The sequence below is a fragment of the Sorex fumeus genome, unplaced genomic scaffold (assembly GCF_029834395.1).
Source record: "Sorex fumeus unplaced genomic scaffold, SorFum_2.1 ptg000019l, whole genome shotgun sequence".
NCBI lineage: Eukaryota > Metazoa > Chordata > Mammalia > Eulipotyphla > Soricidae > Sorex > Sorex fumeus.
This window is the reverse complement of record NW_026606076.1, coordinates 16822850-16840147: the sequence shown is the minus strand read 5'-3', so window position 1 is coordinate 16840147 and position 17298 is coordinate 16822850. Positions and strand designations below refer to the sequence as shown.

The following is a 17298-nucleotide window of genomic DNA, read 5'->3' as shown; positions in this document are numbered from 1 at the left end:
GTGCAGTGAGAAATATACTTGCTTTGCACAGGGATGGATGGTCCTTATCCAGCACTCCTTATGGACACCATAGACCCACAGAACTGATCCTAGACACTGCATGGTGTGCCCCTCCACCCACCCAACCACCAATAAATAGAAACTACAAAACAGAAAGAAGAAAAAACTTCATTGATCCTGAAAGGCATCACTTGTGGTGAGAGCTTTGCAATGGCCACGTGGTCTGTCTCAGCTGCGTTACGATGCAGCGTGGTCTTCACCCCTGCATCACAGGTTCCACTCTGAGCTTTAACCAAACCCACTGTGGATGTATTTCATTTTCTCTTGAAATGGATGTGTCCGTTTTCTATAGAAGGAATTATTTCTAGTTGTATTCTTTCATTAATTTAAAAGGGGGAAACTCACAGAATTTATTCTCTATCCATCAATTTTGTGCATCCAACTTACGGTAACATGAAGTCATTCAATAGTAAGACAATTCATATTTCAGTAATTGCATTTGTGAGGTGCATATGTGTGAAACCACATCTGAAGGGCTCAGTTTTTTTGACAGGAAGACTCAGTGAATAAGTCAATAATTAGAATCCTCTGTTGTTCCACAGGAAAGCTGCCACCCCGAGTGGAATGTCTCTGATCCTGCACTGTATGATGTCTCGAGTGATCAATCCTGCCTTCCGCCCCATGAGGACGACGAGACAGGTGGGATGTCTTCTGAGGGTGATCAGAATGGTGAGAGCTACCTCACTCTGAAGAAGCCCTCTCCTGGAAAAAGTTCCTTGGAGTGTGTTATTCTCAGTTCACAGACACAAAATTCCCCAATGGGGCACCTGCTAGGGAGAGAAGCACTGTTTATAGTGAGTCCCTCACAGCAACATACCCTCAACCACAATCACCGTGAGCAGAACCCGTCTACGTGTAAGGAATGTGGGGGAGCCTCCCCATGTTCTCAGCACTGTGGTGTTCCCTTAGAAAACCACAGTGGACAGAATCCCCAGAAAAGTCACCCCCAAGAACAAAGTGTGAGTCAAGGGTTACTCCATCATGACCATATGAATATAAATTCAGGAGCGAAACCTGTTGCATGTGAAGCATGTGGGAAGGCCTTCGATCAATCATCACATCTTATTATGCATAGGAGAATTCATACAAGAGAGAAACCTCATGAATGTCAGACATGTGGGAAGGCCTTTTTTCAGACCTCTAGTCTTAATAGACCTATGAAAACTCATAGTGGAGAGAAGCCTTATATATGTCAGGAGTGTGCTGATGACTTTATTCGATCCTCAGGCCTCAGTGTACATAGAAGTATTCACACTGGAGAGAAACCGTATATATGTAAGGAATGTGGGAAGGCCTTTGCGAAAGCCTCAAATCTTAGTGGACATAGAAGAATTCACACTGGAGAGAAACTTTATATATGTAAGGAATGTGGAAAGGCCTTTGCTAGAGCTTCAAGACTTACTGAACATAGGAGAATACACACTGGAGAGAAACCGTATATATGTAAGGAATGTGGGAAGTCCTTTGCTGAAGCCTGAAGCCTTCGTGTACATAGGAGAATTCACACTGGAGAGAAACCATATATATGTAAGGAATGTGGGAAGGCCTTTTCGAAAGCCTCAAGCCTTAATGTACATAGGAAAATTCACACTGGAGAGACACCGTATATATGTAAGGAATGTGGCAAGGCCTTTGCTGGAGCCTCAAACCTTCGTGTACATAGGAGAATTCACACTGGAGAGAAACCGTATATATGTAAGGAATGTGGGAAGGCCTTTGCTACAGCCTCAAGCCTTAATGTACATAGGAGAATTCACACTGGAGAGAAACCGTATATATGTAAGGAATGTGGAAAGGCCTTTGCTACAGCCTCAAGCCTTAATGTACATAGGAGAATACGCACTGGAGAGAAACCGTATATATGTAAGGAATGTGGGAAGTCCTTTGCTGAAGCCTCAAGCCTTCGTGTACATAGGAGAATTCACACTGGAGAGAAACCGTATATATGTAAGGAATGTGGGAAGGCCTTTTCGAAAGCCTCAAGCCTTAATGTACATAGGAAAATTCACACTGGAGAGAAACCGTATATATGTAAGGAATGTGGAAAGGCCTTTGCTTTGGCCTCAAGACTTAGTGTACATAGGAGAATTCACACTGGAGAGAAACCACAATATATGTAAGGAATGTGGGAAGTCCTTTGCTGAAGCCTGAAACCTTGTGTACATAGGAGAATTCACACTGGAGAGAAACCATATATATGTAAGGAATGTGGAAAGGCCTTTACTTCATCCTCGCAATTGACTATACATAGGAGAATTCACAGTGGAGAGAAACTGTATATATGCAAGGAATGTGGGAAGTCCTTTGCTGAAGCCTGCTGATTTTCACTCGGGCTGCACCTATGCCAGTATTCTTGTGCTTGGAATTGCTTGTATGTTAACTTGTAAATAATGGGTCATGGTGATGAAAATAAGGAGGAAGGTGACTCAATAAACAGGTACAGAAATACCCTCCTGCTCAGAGCTGCCATGGCTCACTACTCTGTTATTGTTTGCTATGCTTCTGGCTTGGCCCAGAGGGGCTGGTTAGCGGGAATTATGGCAGAAATCAACCAAGATGCAGCAATGAATACTTTGAAAATGGAAAAATAGGTAATCCTTCATTCTTCAGTATTTCCTGTGTTAGGATTTGGGATGCTTGAGCACCTGCAAATCCTGGTTTTGCAACTTGAGCATAGGTCAAGCCAGCTTGTATAGTGCATTCACGCTTGTTCCTTACTTGTTCTGGATATCCAGGCTTTAGTGGATGTGGAGCTTTTGAGGGGTGCATTGTGTGCTGTTCTGTCGCTCAGGTGTCATGGGTGAGGGTGCATTATCCTGAGGGCCCCTGCAGCCACCATCGATCCAGGTCCAAGACGGCACTGGAGGTTGGGCACATGGACTTCAGGCCTTGGTGTGAGGAGCCTGCAAAGAGTGGGGGTCTTGGTCATCTCGTTCCTCCCTACCTGAGACTGTGAAGGACCCTGTTTGGAGTCTTTGGACTGGACATAACACTTATTGAAACTCCAGATATGTTCACTGGCAGCCCCAAAGGAAAGGGCACTTTTGCCGTCAGTCATTTTCATTGGCTTCAGTGCTGGGTTTCACACTTTGGGGCGTGTTTAGACAAGTGAGAGGTATATGCCTTGAAAATTTACTCTTTGGATTATGTATTTTTTTTTTTTGCTTTTTGTGTCACACTCCACGTTTCACATGGGTTTCTCCTAACTTATACACTCAGGAATCATCAGAGAACCATGATTGTTACTGGTTTTTGGCATATTGAATACACCATGGGGAGTTTGCCAGACTGCGGTGTGGGCAGGATACTTCTGGTAGCCTGCCAGTTTTTCCAGATTAAGACTAAATAATAAAATTTCGTGTGACTGTGCACTTCCCAGATCACGGTTTTATAGTCTTTGGGTCTTGGCCATTGATGGGATTATACGGCACCGGGGACAGTTGGTGGGTGTAACGCCTACATACTGGAAGCTGGGAGATATGGGTGGAGGAGGCCCAGTCCCAATACGAGCAGCTTGGAGATCTCAGCCCCAGGTCCTGCACACCTGGGTTTCTCTGCCAGTTCCTTCATGCGTGAGGCTCTTCCGAACTTGTGGAGAGTGGTCTTAAGCATGGCTGTGGCTCGAACCAGAGGTCTTGAGCTGCCGGGGCTCTGCTCGGGGTTGGGAGGGAAACTTAACACACCCTCCTCCAAAAGGCACCAGTGAGAAAGCCAGACACGGAGGTAGGAGACTGCCTGTTTTCTTTCAGGAGCAGGGTTTTTTAGTCTCTGAGTCTTGGCCATTGATGGGATTACACAGCACCAGGGGCAGTTGGTGGGTGTAACGCCTATATACTGGAAGATAGGGGATCTGGGTGGAGGAAGACCATCTCTTTTCTCAGTCTCCTTCATTCCCCCTGTCTCCCTTAAGCTGCTCTTTTTCTTCTCTCACCACGACCCCAATCCACGCCTCACCACGGGAAGCGCAATGAAAAATGATTTTCTAGACTTCCCCATTACCTGCAGCCCATGAAGAAAAAGCAGCCCTAAAGGTGTGTTACTCCTCTCCTTCGACCAGCAACTGAATTGACATATTTAGTTTTACTTCCTAAAGATTACCATTCTGTATGGACATAGTAATAGACACTTTTAGACTTGTTGGTGACTCTCCTGGGGACTTATCTCCACAGATTCAGACTCAGGCCAGATCAATCACTCCCAATCCCAGCAGCATCCAAGTCTAGTTATTACTTTTTGATTCATGACAAAATTTGTCCATGACCAGGCTTTATAGATAAGCATTATGGTACTTTGGCCAGGCCCATTTCGATGCCAGCGTAGCTAGCTCACCACTTGCCCTGGGTCCGTCTAGTCCCGCATCGGACCCTTCTTTATGAGATTGAGGAAGTAAGGGCAGCTGAGGCTTCAGTCAAGACAGCAGATGTCCAGGAGGTAATATTATCTGGAGACCAACTCTCAAGCTCAGGCTTTTCTTTGTAACTGTCTTCCTGTATCCATACAAAAAGCAATTGCTCTGAAATAGCTAACCATGCAAAAGACATTAAGGAGAAGAGAAAGACAATATTTACAAGTCAAAGTCTGATCAGGAGACAAAGGTAATTGAAAGGTTATGGGCAATCAAGAAACATAAGATCTCACCTGCCAGGGAGCAAGGGCAGACCACTATTATACTACAATACCTGGTGATCCTCAGTGGTTTCTCTTGGCTCTTCACTCAGGTATTATTTCTGATGGTGTTCCTGGAAACTACAGGATCCTGGGGATTGAACCTAGGCTGGCCATGTGCAAACAACACCTTACCCAGATCTACAGTTGCTCTGGTCTCAGTTGGAGAGTTTAGATACATGTAACTGTGCACAGAATGTTGTTTGAAAGGATAGAAGGGGCGCCTTGATGAAATCTTTTCTAAGTGGGAATATGGGTCAGGTCCCAAGATCTCCACATTCCAGGAGACCATTCCGTTTACCTGTGATTTCTCACAAGGATAGTCACATTCCTGGATCCCACCCATGTTACTTTACTAATAATAGAGGTAAAAAAGGAAACATTTACGATTGGATAAAGGAAAATTCCATCCATCTATTAGTCAGATGGTGCTCAGGGGACCCTTTGGAATTCTGGACATTGTACCTAGATTGACTGCATGCAGCGCACTGTACTATCGTGATACTCTCAGTTTGAAATCATGTTTCTGAAACTGCCTCCTGGGGTTTTCTTTGAAGCTGAGAGTCCACTGCTAGCGTGTTGTCAAGGGGTAGAGCGTTGGCCAGACCTTGCTCTCTGATGTTCTTACCAGCCTTTGTTCCTCTTCCATGTCTCCAACTCTCTGGGTTTCTACTAAGCCAGTTCCTCTCTGAATCCCCAGGGTTGGCTTCGGAGTCACTGCTTTCATCCCCATCTGGATTTATTATTTCCCCAAGAAACTCATTGTCCCGTGCCCTACCAGCTACCTACCTAAAGAACTTAATTTCTTTTGACAGGAAAACTCTCATGGCATAGACTAATGAGTGCAATCCTCTGTTCTTCTACATGGCAGTAGCCAGCCCTGGTGGAATGTCTCTTCCTGCACACTGTGATAAAGGCTCAAGTGAGCAATTTGGCCCTCATCCCCACAGGGATGCCGAGACAGGTGGGATGTGTTCTGAGGGTGATCAGAAGATCACTCTTCCCATGTCTTCAGCACCATCACTTTCCCATAGAAGCCCATATTGGACAGAATTCCCAGAAATGTAAGCACTGAGGACAAACTTTTGAGTCCAGCATGACCCCGGTGGGACTATGTGAACATCTACACAGGCGAGAAACTGTTTAAGGACTGTGGGAAGGCCTTTGATGGATCCTCATACCTTATACATAGGAGATTTCCTACTGGAGAGTCCGTATGCATGTAAGCAATGTGCTGTGGCCTTTCTCTGACTCATACATCTTAGTATGCACAGAAAAAGTCACACTGGAAAGAAACCATATGCATATACAGAGTGAAAGTCTTTGCTTATTCCACAAGCCTTAATACACAGAAAAACTCACACTGGAACAATGGAGAGATAACTTATATTTGGGAGCAATGTAGGAAGGCCTTTGCTTCTTCCTGAAGTCTTAGTTTTCATAAATTCTGTTTTGTAGAAAACCCTTATATATGTGAGGTTGGTGGAAAGGCCTTTCACCTCAGGTCTTTCTGAGCTTAGGAATGTTCATACAGGTGAATGAAACACTATTTGTGTCACTACTATGGGAGGGTCTTCACTTACTATTCAAACTTTTTTGTCCAAAAGAAAACGCACATTGCAGTGAATCCATGTATATATGTAAGGAGTGTGGCAAGGCCTTTGCTTATTTCACAATCCTTTTGTGACACTGAAATTTTGATATAGGAGACAAACCTTACGTTTGTTATGACTTTTGCAAAGCCTTCACTTTCCCCTAACTCCTTATTAAACATAGGAAAATTCATTCTCGAAGAAGACATATGTAGGGGTGTGGGAAGATTTTTACTCAATCCTCAAGCTTTGGTGTGTGAGAAAAATTTATCCTGGATTGAGGCCTTATATATGAAATGACTGCAGGAAGATTTTGATGCAATTGGGATAGCTTTCTGAACAGGAAAATTCACAGTGGAGAGAAACCTCATAAGTGTAAGGAATGTGGAAAGGTGTTCAGTTTGTCTCCAGTCCTTACTGCGCATGAGAAAAGTCATTTTGCAGTGAAAAATTACATCTGTCAGGAGTTTGGGAAGGACTTTCCTGGATCCTCGGGCCTTATGCATAGGAGAATTCACACTGGACAGAAGCTATATATAAATAGACATATTTATATATGTAAGAATATATGTATATTTATGTAAGAACGTGGAAAGTGAATTATTCTCACCTGCAACTTTAAAGACAATCCTGGAGAAAATCCTGTAGGTAAGGAATATAGGAAAGCTTTCATGTTCCCTCAAGCTTTAGTAAATATAAAAGTTATGTTGGATCAATCACTTCCATGATAACAAAGGCCGGCGTCAGAACAGGGCCTTTAGGTAAAACAATTTTAGTTTCAACAAGTAGGTGGTGGATAGATACAAAAGTACAGGAAGGAAGGAAATAATCCTGTTATATGTGAAAGCTTCCTGTGATACTAGTACCGTAAGTGAAAGGTACTTGCTGATTATCCCCTGCACCCTGGTTATGACAATGTCCTGGCATGTGGACTTCCCAGTATGTTAACTGGTAAATAATGGTTCTTAGTGATAAGGTAAGGTGGAAGGAATTAAATAAGAAGTAAATAGGTACTAACATTGCATTTTGCTGGGTACTGTCACGACTCACCATGGTTTCATTCTTTGCTGTGACTTTGACTTGACACAGAGGCCCTGCTTTGCATAGATCATGGCATAGATCAACCAGGATGCTGTGGTTAGCCTTATTTGACGTTGTATAGACAGCCAAACCTCTATTCTTCAGGGCCTTCTGTGTTATGTTCTGGGAGTCACATCCCGCAGTGCTGTCCATAATTTGTGTCCAGGTAGAGCCACATGCAAGGAAGCACTTCATTCGCTGTAGCATATCTGCACTCATTGTATTCAGTTTTCCCTTTGATTTACACAAACATTGAGGGTAAACGTTTTGAGACTTACAATTTGGAAGCAGTAAAATCCTAACAATCTCTTATACACCAAAATGGGACCGTATAGAATTCATATGATTGAACCTTAGTCAGCTGCGTACAAGGCAAACACTCTATCCACTGTGCTTTCGGTCCAGCCAACCAGCCTTACACATTTACCTGCATTTTCCTAGTTGTTCTCTGCGCAGCTGGTGTCTGGCCCTTTAAGGCTGCTTGCAGAAGCGGAAGTGACCTCACAGCAGGGCATTTACATGTTTAGGTGCAAGATGCTGGATCAGGCCTCCATTTGTTAAGCAGGTGAAGGGAGAAGAGGCTGTCTGTCCGTTGTGAAAGGGGTCTATGAAGGCCGGTTTAGTGGCAGGACACTAGCGGCCTCCCGTGAGCACCCTGCACCGCGCCTCCCGGTTTCTGCTTGAGGGGCAGAGCAAAGCCAGCTCTAAGGACAATTTTAAGCTTTTTCAACTGATATCCACACGGTTCCTGCCACCCGGCGGGGTTTTGTAGGGGACTCGGAGCTTTGGTGAGTGCAGCGGGGGCTGTGCCAGGGCACAGAGGTCGCAGGTGTGAGTTCATGGTTTTGGGGATCCCCTGCAGCTCCGCCGTGGGACGGTGGCAGGTGGGCGGGGGCCGAGTGGGTGGGGGGGGGCGCTGGGCCATCCCTACCCTCCCAGCTCGGAACTGCGCTGGGTCCTGTCTTGGACGGTTTGGCCCCAACCTCACTGCTGTAGAAGCTGCAGGTTCACTTAGAGGACCTGAGAGATAGCACAGCGGTTAGGGCGTTTGCTTTGCATCTGGCCCGCCCAAGGTCTATCTCCAAGCTCGACCAGGACGGGTGCCTGAGTGCAGTCAGACGTTTCTCGTCCATATCGCCGGTGGTGCCTCCAAAATTATAAAAGTACTGTTCATTTTTGAGGGGCAGCTCCCTAATGGCAAATGACACTGTAGCCCTCAGTCACTATTCATTAGTAGCCTTGATTTACAGACCATCCCTTGGGTAGGGTTCTAGGGGTGGTTGCGGTTTGCAACTGAAAATTTACTTTGGGGCTATTTTTGGTTGTATTTTGGGCACAAATATGTAATCTCGGGGCTTCCTTAATGAGCAGCACTCTGGAATTCTTGTTCTTTAAGTTCTTTAGGTTTCTTGTGAGATGCTGAATATCAATCAGGGTCAGCCTGGGAAGCGCCCCTCCCAGCTTAATATCTCTGACTCCACATTGTTGTTTTTTCTAACGTAGAATTTCTGTAAAATCAATTTTCTAAAATCAATTTGAAAATTGCACCCCGACTCTTCATCTCTCCCTGATTAGGCAAAACCCGGCTATTACACTGAGAGTTGTGTTCAAATAATGTCTGGACATGCGCCGCATGCCTTTGGTGGCTGTGATTGGTCTCCGCACCCTGGCCGGTGAAGGGTGACAGATGATCAAAGAAGGAAACAGGGGCCAGGCTGTTGGTGATCTGCTGGATATTAACCCAAAGTGTCTTAGGCTTCATCTGTGAATTGCCTCTTTTGCTCCTCCCAGAGAAGCTTATCATGCCCTTGCTAACATCCCTAATTTAGTTCAAGTTTATCTTTAACATTTCCTTTGTATTTTTCTTCGCGTTGTCTCAGTTCCGCAGGCCAGTCTTGATTACTTATATACCATAACTTTCTGGTTATTCTCAACTTTGTATTTGTACTGCTTTTTAGTTGAAGTGGCTGTGTATTTGTACCTGCTTTCCTGTTTCCCCTATAGCATTTTTATGTTTTCACTCTACAGCACTGTTCTTTGGTTAAACACAGAAAGACCATCAATGCTTATACTCCTAGTATTTGGGAGTAGATGGACTCAAGTATATCTATTCCTGGGCATAATTGCTTGGTCATAATTACTTGACTTGGGCTTCAGTTACTGTAGTTCCTAACACCCCAAAAGGGAGGTTCTGCCGTGGAACTTGTATGGACCAGGGGCAAGTGGAAAAACTATGCCAGCTTCAAAATGGAACATTCTAGAAAGCACATGTGCATGGTCTTGATGCAAACAGTTACAACATTAGAGGCAGGATCCCCATGGGGAAGGACAAGGTGAACTGGCCTGAAGACTTAGTCTGGGATTTACAGTAAAAGCCTTGCTTGCTCTCAGAGCCCAGAGAAGTAAGTGTTAAAAGCTTTATTTGCTCTGGTGGCTGGAGAGATAGCACAGCGGGTAGGGTGTTTGGCTTGCACCCGCGGCCAACCTGGGTTCGATTCCCAGCATCCCATACGGTCCCTTGAGCAATGCCAGGAGTAACTCCTGAGAGCAGAGCCAGGAGTATTCCCTTGTATCACCAGGTGTGACCCAAAAAGGCAAAAAAAAGCCTTATTTGCTATCAAAGCCCAGTGAACTAAGTGTTTGGATATTTGTCTCTTACTGTGTTTATCCAAACAACTACAAGTGTTGATAACTTATACAACTAGAGGAAAAGATAAAAGCAATGTAGATGTCCCTGGGAGACAGAGTGTCTCCTTGGGTAAATCTCCCCATGAGAATTTACTCTGCCAAATGTTTATCTTCGTAAATGATTAGTCACCCCTCTGGTATGGTACTTACCTGTCTCTTTTCAATGCCAGGGTAGCTCACAGCTCTCCTGGGTCCATCCAGTCTCTTGCTTTGGGGTGCTAAGAACAAAGAGCAGCTGAGGCTTAAGTCTCATAAACATGACAATGCCCAGGAGTATATAGTATCTGCAGTTAATTAACTCTGAAGTTACAAAAGCATAATATTGCCTTCCTTTGTCTATACAAAGCTGAGGGCTGGGGGCATGGCCATCCCAATCCTCCCAGCACAATCTTCCCAACTTGTGACTGCACTGGTCCTTGTTCAGGAGCATAAAAGGATATTTTTTTAAAGTAAACTGTAGAGGATATAAACGAAAGAGAAAGTCAACATTTTATTTACAAATACAAAATCCACAGATCTCTGGAGAATCTGACTTTACAATTCACAGGTTGTGATTAGGGAAAATGTGTGAATAATGTATAGGGGAAGCAGAGCACAGGGAATTAAAGACGAATACTAAGGAAATGGGTGTGATTGGGATGTGTGTTCCTCAGTAAGCCTCAGCTCCTTGTAGCAGAGGAGAAATGATGAACCAATGTTAAAGCTAAATTATTTAGAACTAGAATCCAACCAGGGTAAAGGATTTTGTTTTTTTAAGCAAGAAAGTTTTGGTTTTCCAGGAGTAAGGACATTTGCTCAGGAATCCCACTGAGTGTGGTAGGAGCACGTTTAGTTAGACCCGGAGCCATAGTACAGTGGGTAAGGACTTAACCATCCAAGCAATCGACCCAGATTCTATGCCCTGCATCCCATATGGTCTGTACCAGATTGATTCCTGCGTGTAGAGCTAGGAGTAAGCCCTGAATCTGCCGGTTGTGGCCTCGAAACAAAAATCACACAAAGTCATACTTATATATACACATATATATGCACAATGGTGAAAGAACAACAGGGATTCAGGATAAACTGTGAGTTTCTGTAGCACGGATAGATTAAAAATATGGGATTATTTTTTCTGTTTTGGGTCACGCCTGGCGATACACAGGGATTACTCCTGGCTTTCCACTCAGGAGTTACTCCTGGAAATGCTCAGGGGACCATATGGGATGCTGGGAATCGAACCCGGGTTGGCCGCGTGCAAGGCAAATGCCCTACCCACTGTCCTATCTCTCTAGCCCCAAGAAATGGGGATTTTTAAGGATCAGAATTTGACTCATTTAATCTTTCACTCTCAAATTTGTCTTTGTACATCATTTTCCCCCCTTCAGTAGAATTTGCCTTTTTTCTTGTTATATTTTTCACCACAGCCTACAGTGCTCAGTGTTTACTCTTGTCTCTGAGCTCAGGGATCATTTGACAAGAGTCAGGGTAACATTCTGTGTTTAGATATCATTGATTCGATGTTGAAAACTGCAGGATCAGGGGACTTCTCCTTACCCCCAGGCCCCCAGTGTGTGACTGATCAGTCCAGCATTTGCCTCTCCACTCCTTTATTCGAGTCCATCACCCTTGCAGCACAGATTCACCTGGGTGGCAAAAAGGTTCTCAGGGCCTAGACTCTGGCTTGTTAAGGTACATAATGGAAACAGAAGTGATGTCATAAATGTCATGGTTCATTTTCCATCCCTCACTCAGACACTGGGGCTGTTGCTCACTTGGGAAGGGACAACTAAATTTGTGCCCCATCCTGGAAGGGGGAGTCTGAAGAAGGATTTAGTTGCAGGACTCAAGCAACCTCCTGTGAGCACCCCGCGCCTTTCCGTTTCCACACTCTGAGCCGAGGGGCCGAGCCAACTTGGGGGGTACTTTTGCACTGATTTTTCACTTGTTCGCCAACATCCAGGTGGATCGTGAGGTGTGGTGGAATATTTAGGGGGACGCGGAGCTTTGGGGGTGCAGGGATGGCTGTCTCAGGGTTCAGGAGTGACAGTTTTGAGTTCCTGATTCTACGGTGCCTCTTTGGCCACGATCGTCTCCAGCTCCGGGATGGGGCAACAGTGGCTGAATGCGGGAATCATCCGAGTACTTGGCTATTCCAACCGTCCCAGCAGTCCCATGTTTGAACCATCGGCCCTAAACTCACTTCTGTAAAATCTCCAGATTTGAGGGGCAGAGCTTCAGCCCCTACACCTAATGGCAGGAGACCTGTTGCTGGTCATTTTCATTGTCTTCCGTGAGAGCCGCGATCATGCGGGGTATGTGAGGGGGAAGGTGGCCTGCAGGTGGCTGAGGTTTGCCAATGAAAATGTATTTGGGGGGGGGGGCTATTTTGGTTCTTTATATTTAAGGGGGGAGAAAGGGCACATACCCGGAGATGCTCATGACTTACTCGAGTCTCTAAGCTCAGGTATTGTCCCTGGCGCTGCTAGGGGCCATATGGGATGCAGAGGATTGATCGGTTCATCTAGTCAAGCGCCCAATTCACATTATTGCCATCTAACCACAATATTTGTATATCTTTTTTTAGGTTCATGAATTTCAGCTCCCTCACATCAAGCTGCAAAGCACCCCTGACTCTTCACCTTCCCTGAGCAGACGACACCTGCCATTGTGGTAAATACTGAGGTCCCCGGGACAGAGTGCCCAGGTTCATGTCCTTGTCCACCCTGTAAGCGAGTGTCGAAGGTTTGTCCACTCTAAGTCACATGGTGGAGCCACATTCCAGGAAAGGGTTCCCTGGGGGCAGCACTTCTGCCAGCCTGAAGGGGGGCGCTAGTGTTTGGGAGCTCCTGGACTGAGAGTCGGCCCCTGGCAGGGCCTATAGGGACTTTCCTGTGGGAGCCAGAGAAGAATTCGGGAATCAGAGAAGGTAGTCTTTTCCTCCCCTGTAGCCTGGGCCCAGGCTCCTCTCCTGAAGTACAGCACAGATGCCAACAAAATTTGCATCCCCAGCGGAGACAGGAGCTTCTGCCATTGTCTCCCAGAGGTGGAATTGTGAGGCTGTGCCCGAGGGTGTGGCTGGTCTGGCTCAGAAGTGGGAGGAGGTGCTCCTCTTTGGTGCTCACTGTTCTGACTTCTCCAGGTCTTTGCACGAGCCTCCTGCTGATCCTCAGAACAATAGTGACAGTAGAAAATGGTGATGCGGCTTCTGATAAACCGTCCGCAGGTAGAAGTAGACAGATAAAATGACATGAGGTAGTATCAGGAGTGCCCAGGTTTCCTGGGCCTTCTGTTTTGAGTTTCTTTTGGACGGATTCCAAGATGAGACGTCTGATCGGACCGTCCCATTCTGGTGTTTGAAGCTGCTTTTGTCTATGTTTGTTTTCTTTTATTTGGCCAACCCAGTGGTGCATGAGGAGTACTCAAAGCTCTGTGTGCAGTGCTCTTTCCTGAAAGGTCTAGGTGATCAATGGGATGCTGGAGGTCCAAAGGTTTCATCTTGGGTTTTCTGTTTTATTAGGGGTGGCAGAGCAAGGATTCTCGCAATCATTCCTTGTGCTTCACTCTGGCATTGCCCCTGGCAGTGCTTGTGGGACCATATGAGATGTCGGGGATCGCCAGTCCTACATGCTCTCCCCGGAATAGCTGTCGTGTTACGCCAACCTGCTGCTTTGGTTTCTTTTGCATTGTTTTTGTCATCAGCTGTCCTCTTGACTTTGTGCTCTGGATTCACAACTGACTGACCTCAGAGCACCCTGGGGTGTGATGGCCTCGTTTGCGTCCTGGCAACTACAGTGACTTGGGCCCCCAGACTTGCTTTTCTCCTATTTTGTCCTTCCTACTTTGGAGAGACTACCTGCTCCGTCATACAGTCTTGGGTTCACGTAATCTTGTGCGTGGATTTCTGGGCATGCACCGATTCCAAGGGGAAAGAGCCAAGGATCTCTGCAGCCAGTAGAGATGTTGGGGTCACGAAACTTCTACCTTGTTTGAGCAGAATTTGAGGCAGTCCTGTGCAGTGAGTTCCTACAGGCACACATGCCATGCACTGCTCTGAGTAGTTCTCTCTATGGACTGTTGAGTTCTCAATCCTAGTGGTCATGTGCTGTGGGGTTGCAGCGGTGAGCGTGCAGTGGTTTTTGCTACACCCAGGGATAGACTTTTGGATCGTACAAGTCTGTGTTCAGGTGATCCTCTCTACAGTGCTCAGTGGAACAGTGGTGCTCGAATTGGCTGGGGGGTTACCAGGAAAGGTAGATACATCCAAGAACCTTTGTAAAACTTCCTCCCACTTTAGCAGATCCAGTTGCCTTATGTGGTATTTGGGGCCTGTCAGTCATGCGTGTGCTTGGAGGCTGGTTCATTTGGAGTGGAGAGGCCCAGCGACAATATAGGACCCTGGTACCTAGCCTCAGAGTAGTGCGAATGAGGCTAAGATAGACTCTGACTCCCACTCTTTTTGTGTGCTGACTCAGGACGCAGTGACCTTCCCTGACGTGGCTGTGAACTTCACCCCGATGGAATGGTCATGCCTGGAGGCCTCTCAGCGGAAGCTCTACAGGGACGTGATGCTGGAGACCTACCAGAATCTGCAGGCTGTCGTTGAGAGCAGTGTGGAGCCAACCGTGTCTGAACAGACCCACGTGGGCTCCCTGGGTTTGGGCGGCAAATGTGTGCAAGCGGCGCACGTGGGTTAAATCCCAGGCATCCCATGTCATCCCCGAGCACCAGCAACAGTGATTTATGAATACAGAGTCAGGAGTCAGCCCTCAGCATGGCCAGGTGAGGCCCCAAAGAAGACAAAAACCAACAACATACTGTGCTGATCAACCCCCTGGCGGCCATACACAAGGTCAGGTCTATAGTATTTGTGGTATTTTCTTGGGTCTTACCTCTTGAATAACTAGAAATATATGGCATTTTGGAAATGGACATTCTGTTCATGCTTTTCAGATATATGCCCACTTGTATCAGGAAAATATGGGGGTTTACCTGTCACCATCTCCCTGTCACTTATCTATGCCTCTGTCTCTTTTGGGGCAGGGCACCCTGGGATAAAACCTGCGGTGATCTCCTGGCTGGAAGGAGGAGCCCTGAGGTCGGGGAGGAGAGGCGTATGTGCGGGTGAGTGTTTGAGGACCCTTCCTGGCTCAGGCCCTGTGCAGTGTATGGGTGCAATGAACATGTAGGAAACACGCTGCTGAGATTGGGGCCTTGGTCTCCTGGATCCTTGGGTCTGTGCCGCACTTATGCTGCTCTTTATTTCCTTGGACTGTCAGTCACAGAATGATCCTGTAACGTGCTTCCATGGCTTTCGAATAAGTAAGACCATAACAGAGCTAGTTTCGATCTGAACGATAGTACAGCAGGGAGTGCCTTGCAGTGCCTGAAGGTGACCTGTTCAATAATTTGTTCAATAACCTGGTTCCCTGAACATTACCAGGTCTATTCAAAAACAAAAACAAAACCTAGTGTAGAATTGCCAAGATCCTCACAGTTTTCCACTATCGAATCTTTTCTTTAGTGTGGGACTCTTTGGACTTTGAGAACCACAGAGATGTACTGTTAACTACATGGCATCATTATGCTACATTTTTTGACATGTGCTTGAGTTGCATGTTTTATTCAGTTTCAGAACGGAAAACGCGACTTCAGGATTTGGCATTACAGCACTTTGATTTGGGAATGGGGTCAGCAAGTACGAGTGAGTTGGTAAGATTCGCTAATTCAGAATAAATATTATTATGCCAGCAGGAGTGGACCAAGTATGTGATTGTTAAGGTGGAAGGTTGGGAATGGCAGGGAGGAATTCCAAAATCTGATGCTTAGAGTATAGGACCCTTAGCTTCACTATGTGCTGAAATAAACCATGTATAAAAATACTGTGAGTTTTGATTTGCTTGACAGTGGTAGTCATTTTGAAAGCTAATTGTTGCACCCTATAGAGGGTGCAGTGAGAAATATACTTTCTTTGCACAGGGATGGATGGTCCTTACCCAGCACACCTTATAGACAGCATAGACCCACAGAAATGATCCTAGACACTGCATGGTGTGCCCCTCCACCCACCAAACCCCCAATAAATAGAAACTACAAAACAGAAAGAAGAAAAAACTTCATTGATCCTGAAAGCCATCACTTGTGGTGAGAGCTTTGCAATGGCCACGTGGTCTGTCTCAGCTGCGTGACGATGCAGCGTTGTCTTCACCCCTGCATCACAGGTTCCACACAGAACTTTAACCAAACCCGCATGTGGATCTATTTCATTTTCTCTTGAAATAGATGCTTCCATTTTCTATAGAAGGAATTATTTCCAGTTGTATTCTTTCATTAATTTAAAGGGGAGAGAGCCACAGAATTTACTGACTCTGCATCCATCAGTTTTGTTTGTCCAACTTACAGTTACATGAAATTATTCTATTGTAAGACAATTCGTATGTCGGAAATTGCATTTGTGTGGTGCATATGTGTGAAACCACAGCTGAAGGGCTCAGTTTTTTGTCAGGAAGACTCAGTGAATAAGTCAATAATTAGAATCCTCTGTTGTTCTACAGGAAAACTGCCACCCCAAGTGGAATGTCTCTGATCTTACACTGTGTGACAATGTCTCTAGTGAGCAATCCTACCCTCAGCCCCATGAGGACGCCGAGACAGGCGGTATGTCTTCTGAGGGTGATCAGAATGGTGAGAGCTACCTCACTCTTAAGAAGTCCTCTCTTGGAAAAAGTTCCTTGGAATGCGTTATTCTCAGTTCACAGGCAAAAAATTCCCCAATGGGGCACCTGCTAGGGATAGGAGCACTGTTTATAGTGAGTCCTTCACAGCAACATGCCCTCAACCACAATCACCGTGAGCAGAACTCATCTAAGTGTAAGGAATGTGGGGGAGCCTCCCCATGTTCTCAGCACTGTGTTGTTCCCTTAGAAAACCACAGTGAACAGAATCCCCAGAAAAGTCAGCCCCAAGAGCAAAGTGTGAGTCAAGGGTTACTCCATCATGACCATATGAATAATAATGCAAGAGTGAAACCTTATACATGTGAAGAATGTGGAAAGACCTTCAGTAGATCAGCAAATCTTATTTTGCATAGGAGAATTCATACAGGAGAGAAACCATATAAATGTCAGACTTGTGGGAAGGCCTTTATTCAGACCTCACATCTTAATAGACACATGAAAACTCATAGTGGAGAGAAGCCTTATATATGTGAGGAGTGTGGCAAGGCCTTTACTCA

The 17298-nt window shown here is 45.7% G+C and overlaps 1 protein-coding gene across 1 annotated transcript; it reads left to right on the top strand.

Moving 5' to 3' along the window:
- Nucleotides 1–1304: 1304 nt before the first annotated feature.
- Nucleotides 1305–2078, top strand: LOC130022094 (zinc finger protein 345-like; the record flags this gene model as incomplete). Its single annotated transcript, XM_056112826.1, is given in 1 exon segment — nucleotides 1305–2078. A coding segment is annotated over 1 exon segment (774 nt), but the record flags the coding sequence as incomplete, so codon positions are not given.
- Nucleotides 2079–17298: the final 15220 nt, after the last annotated feature.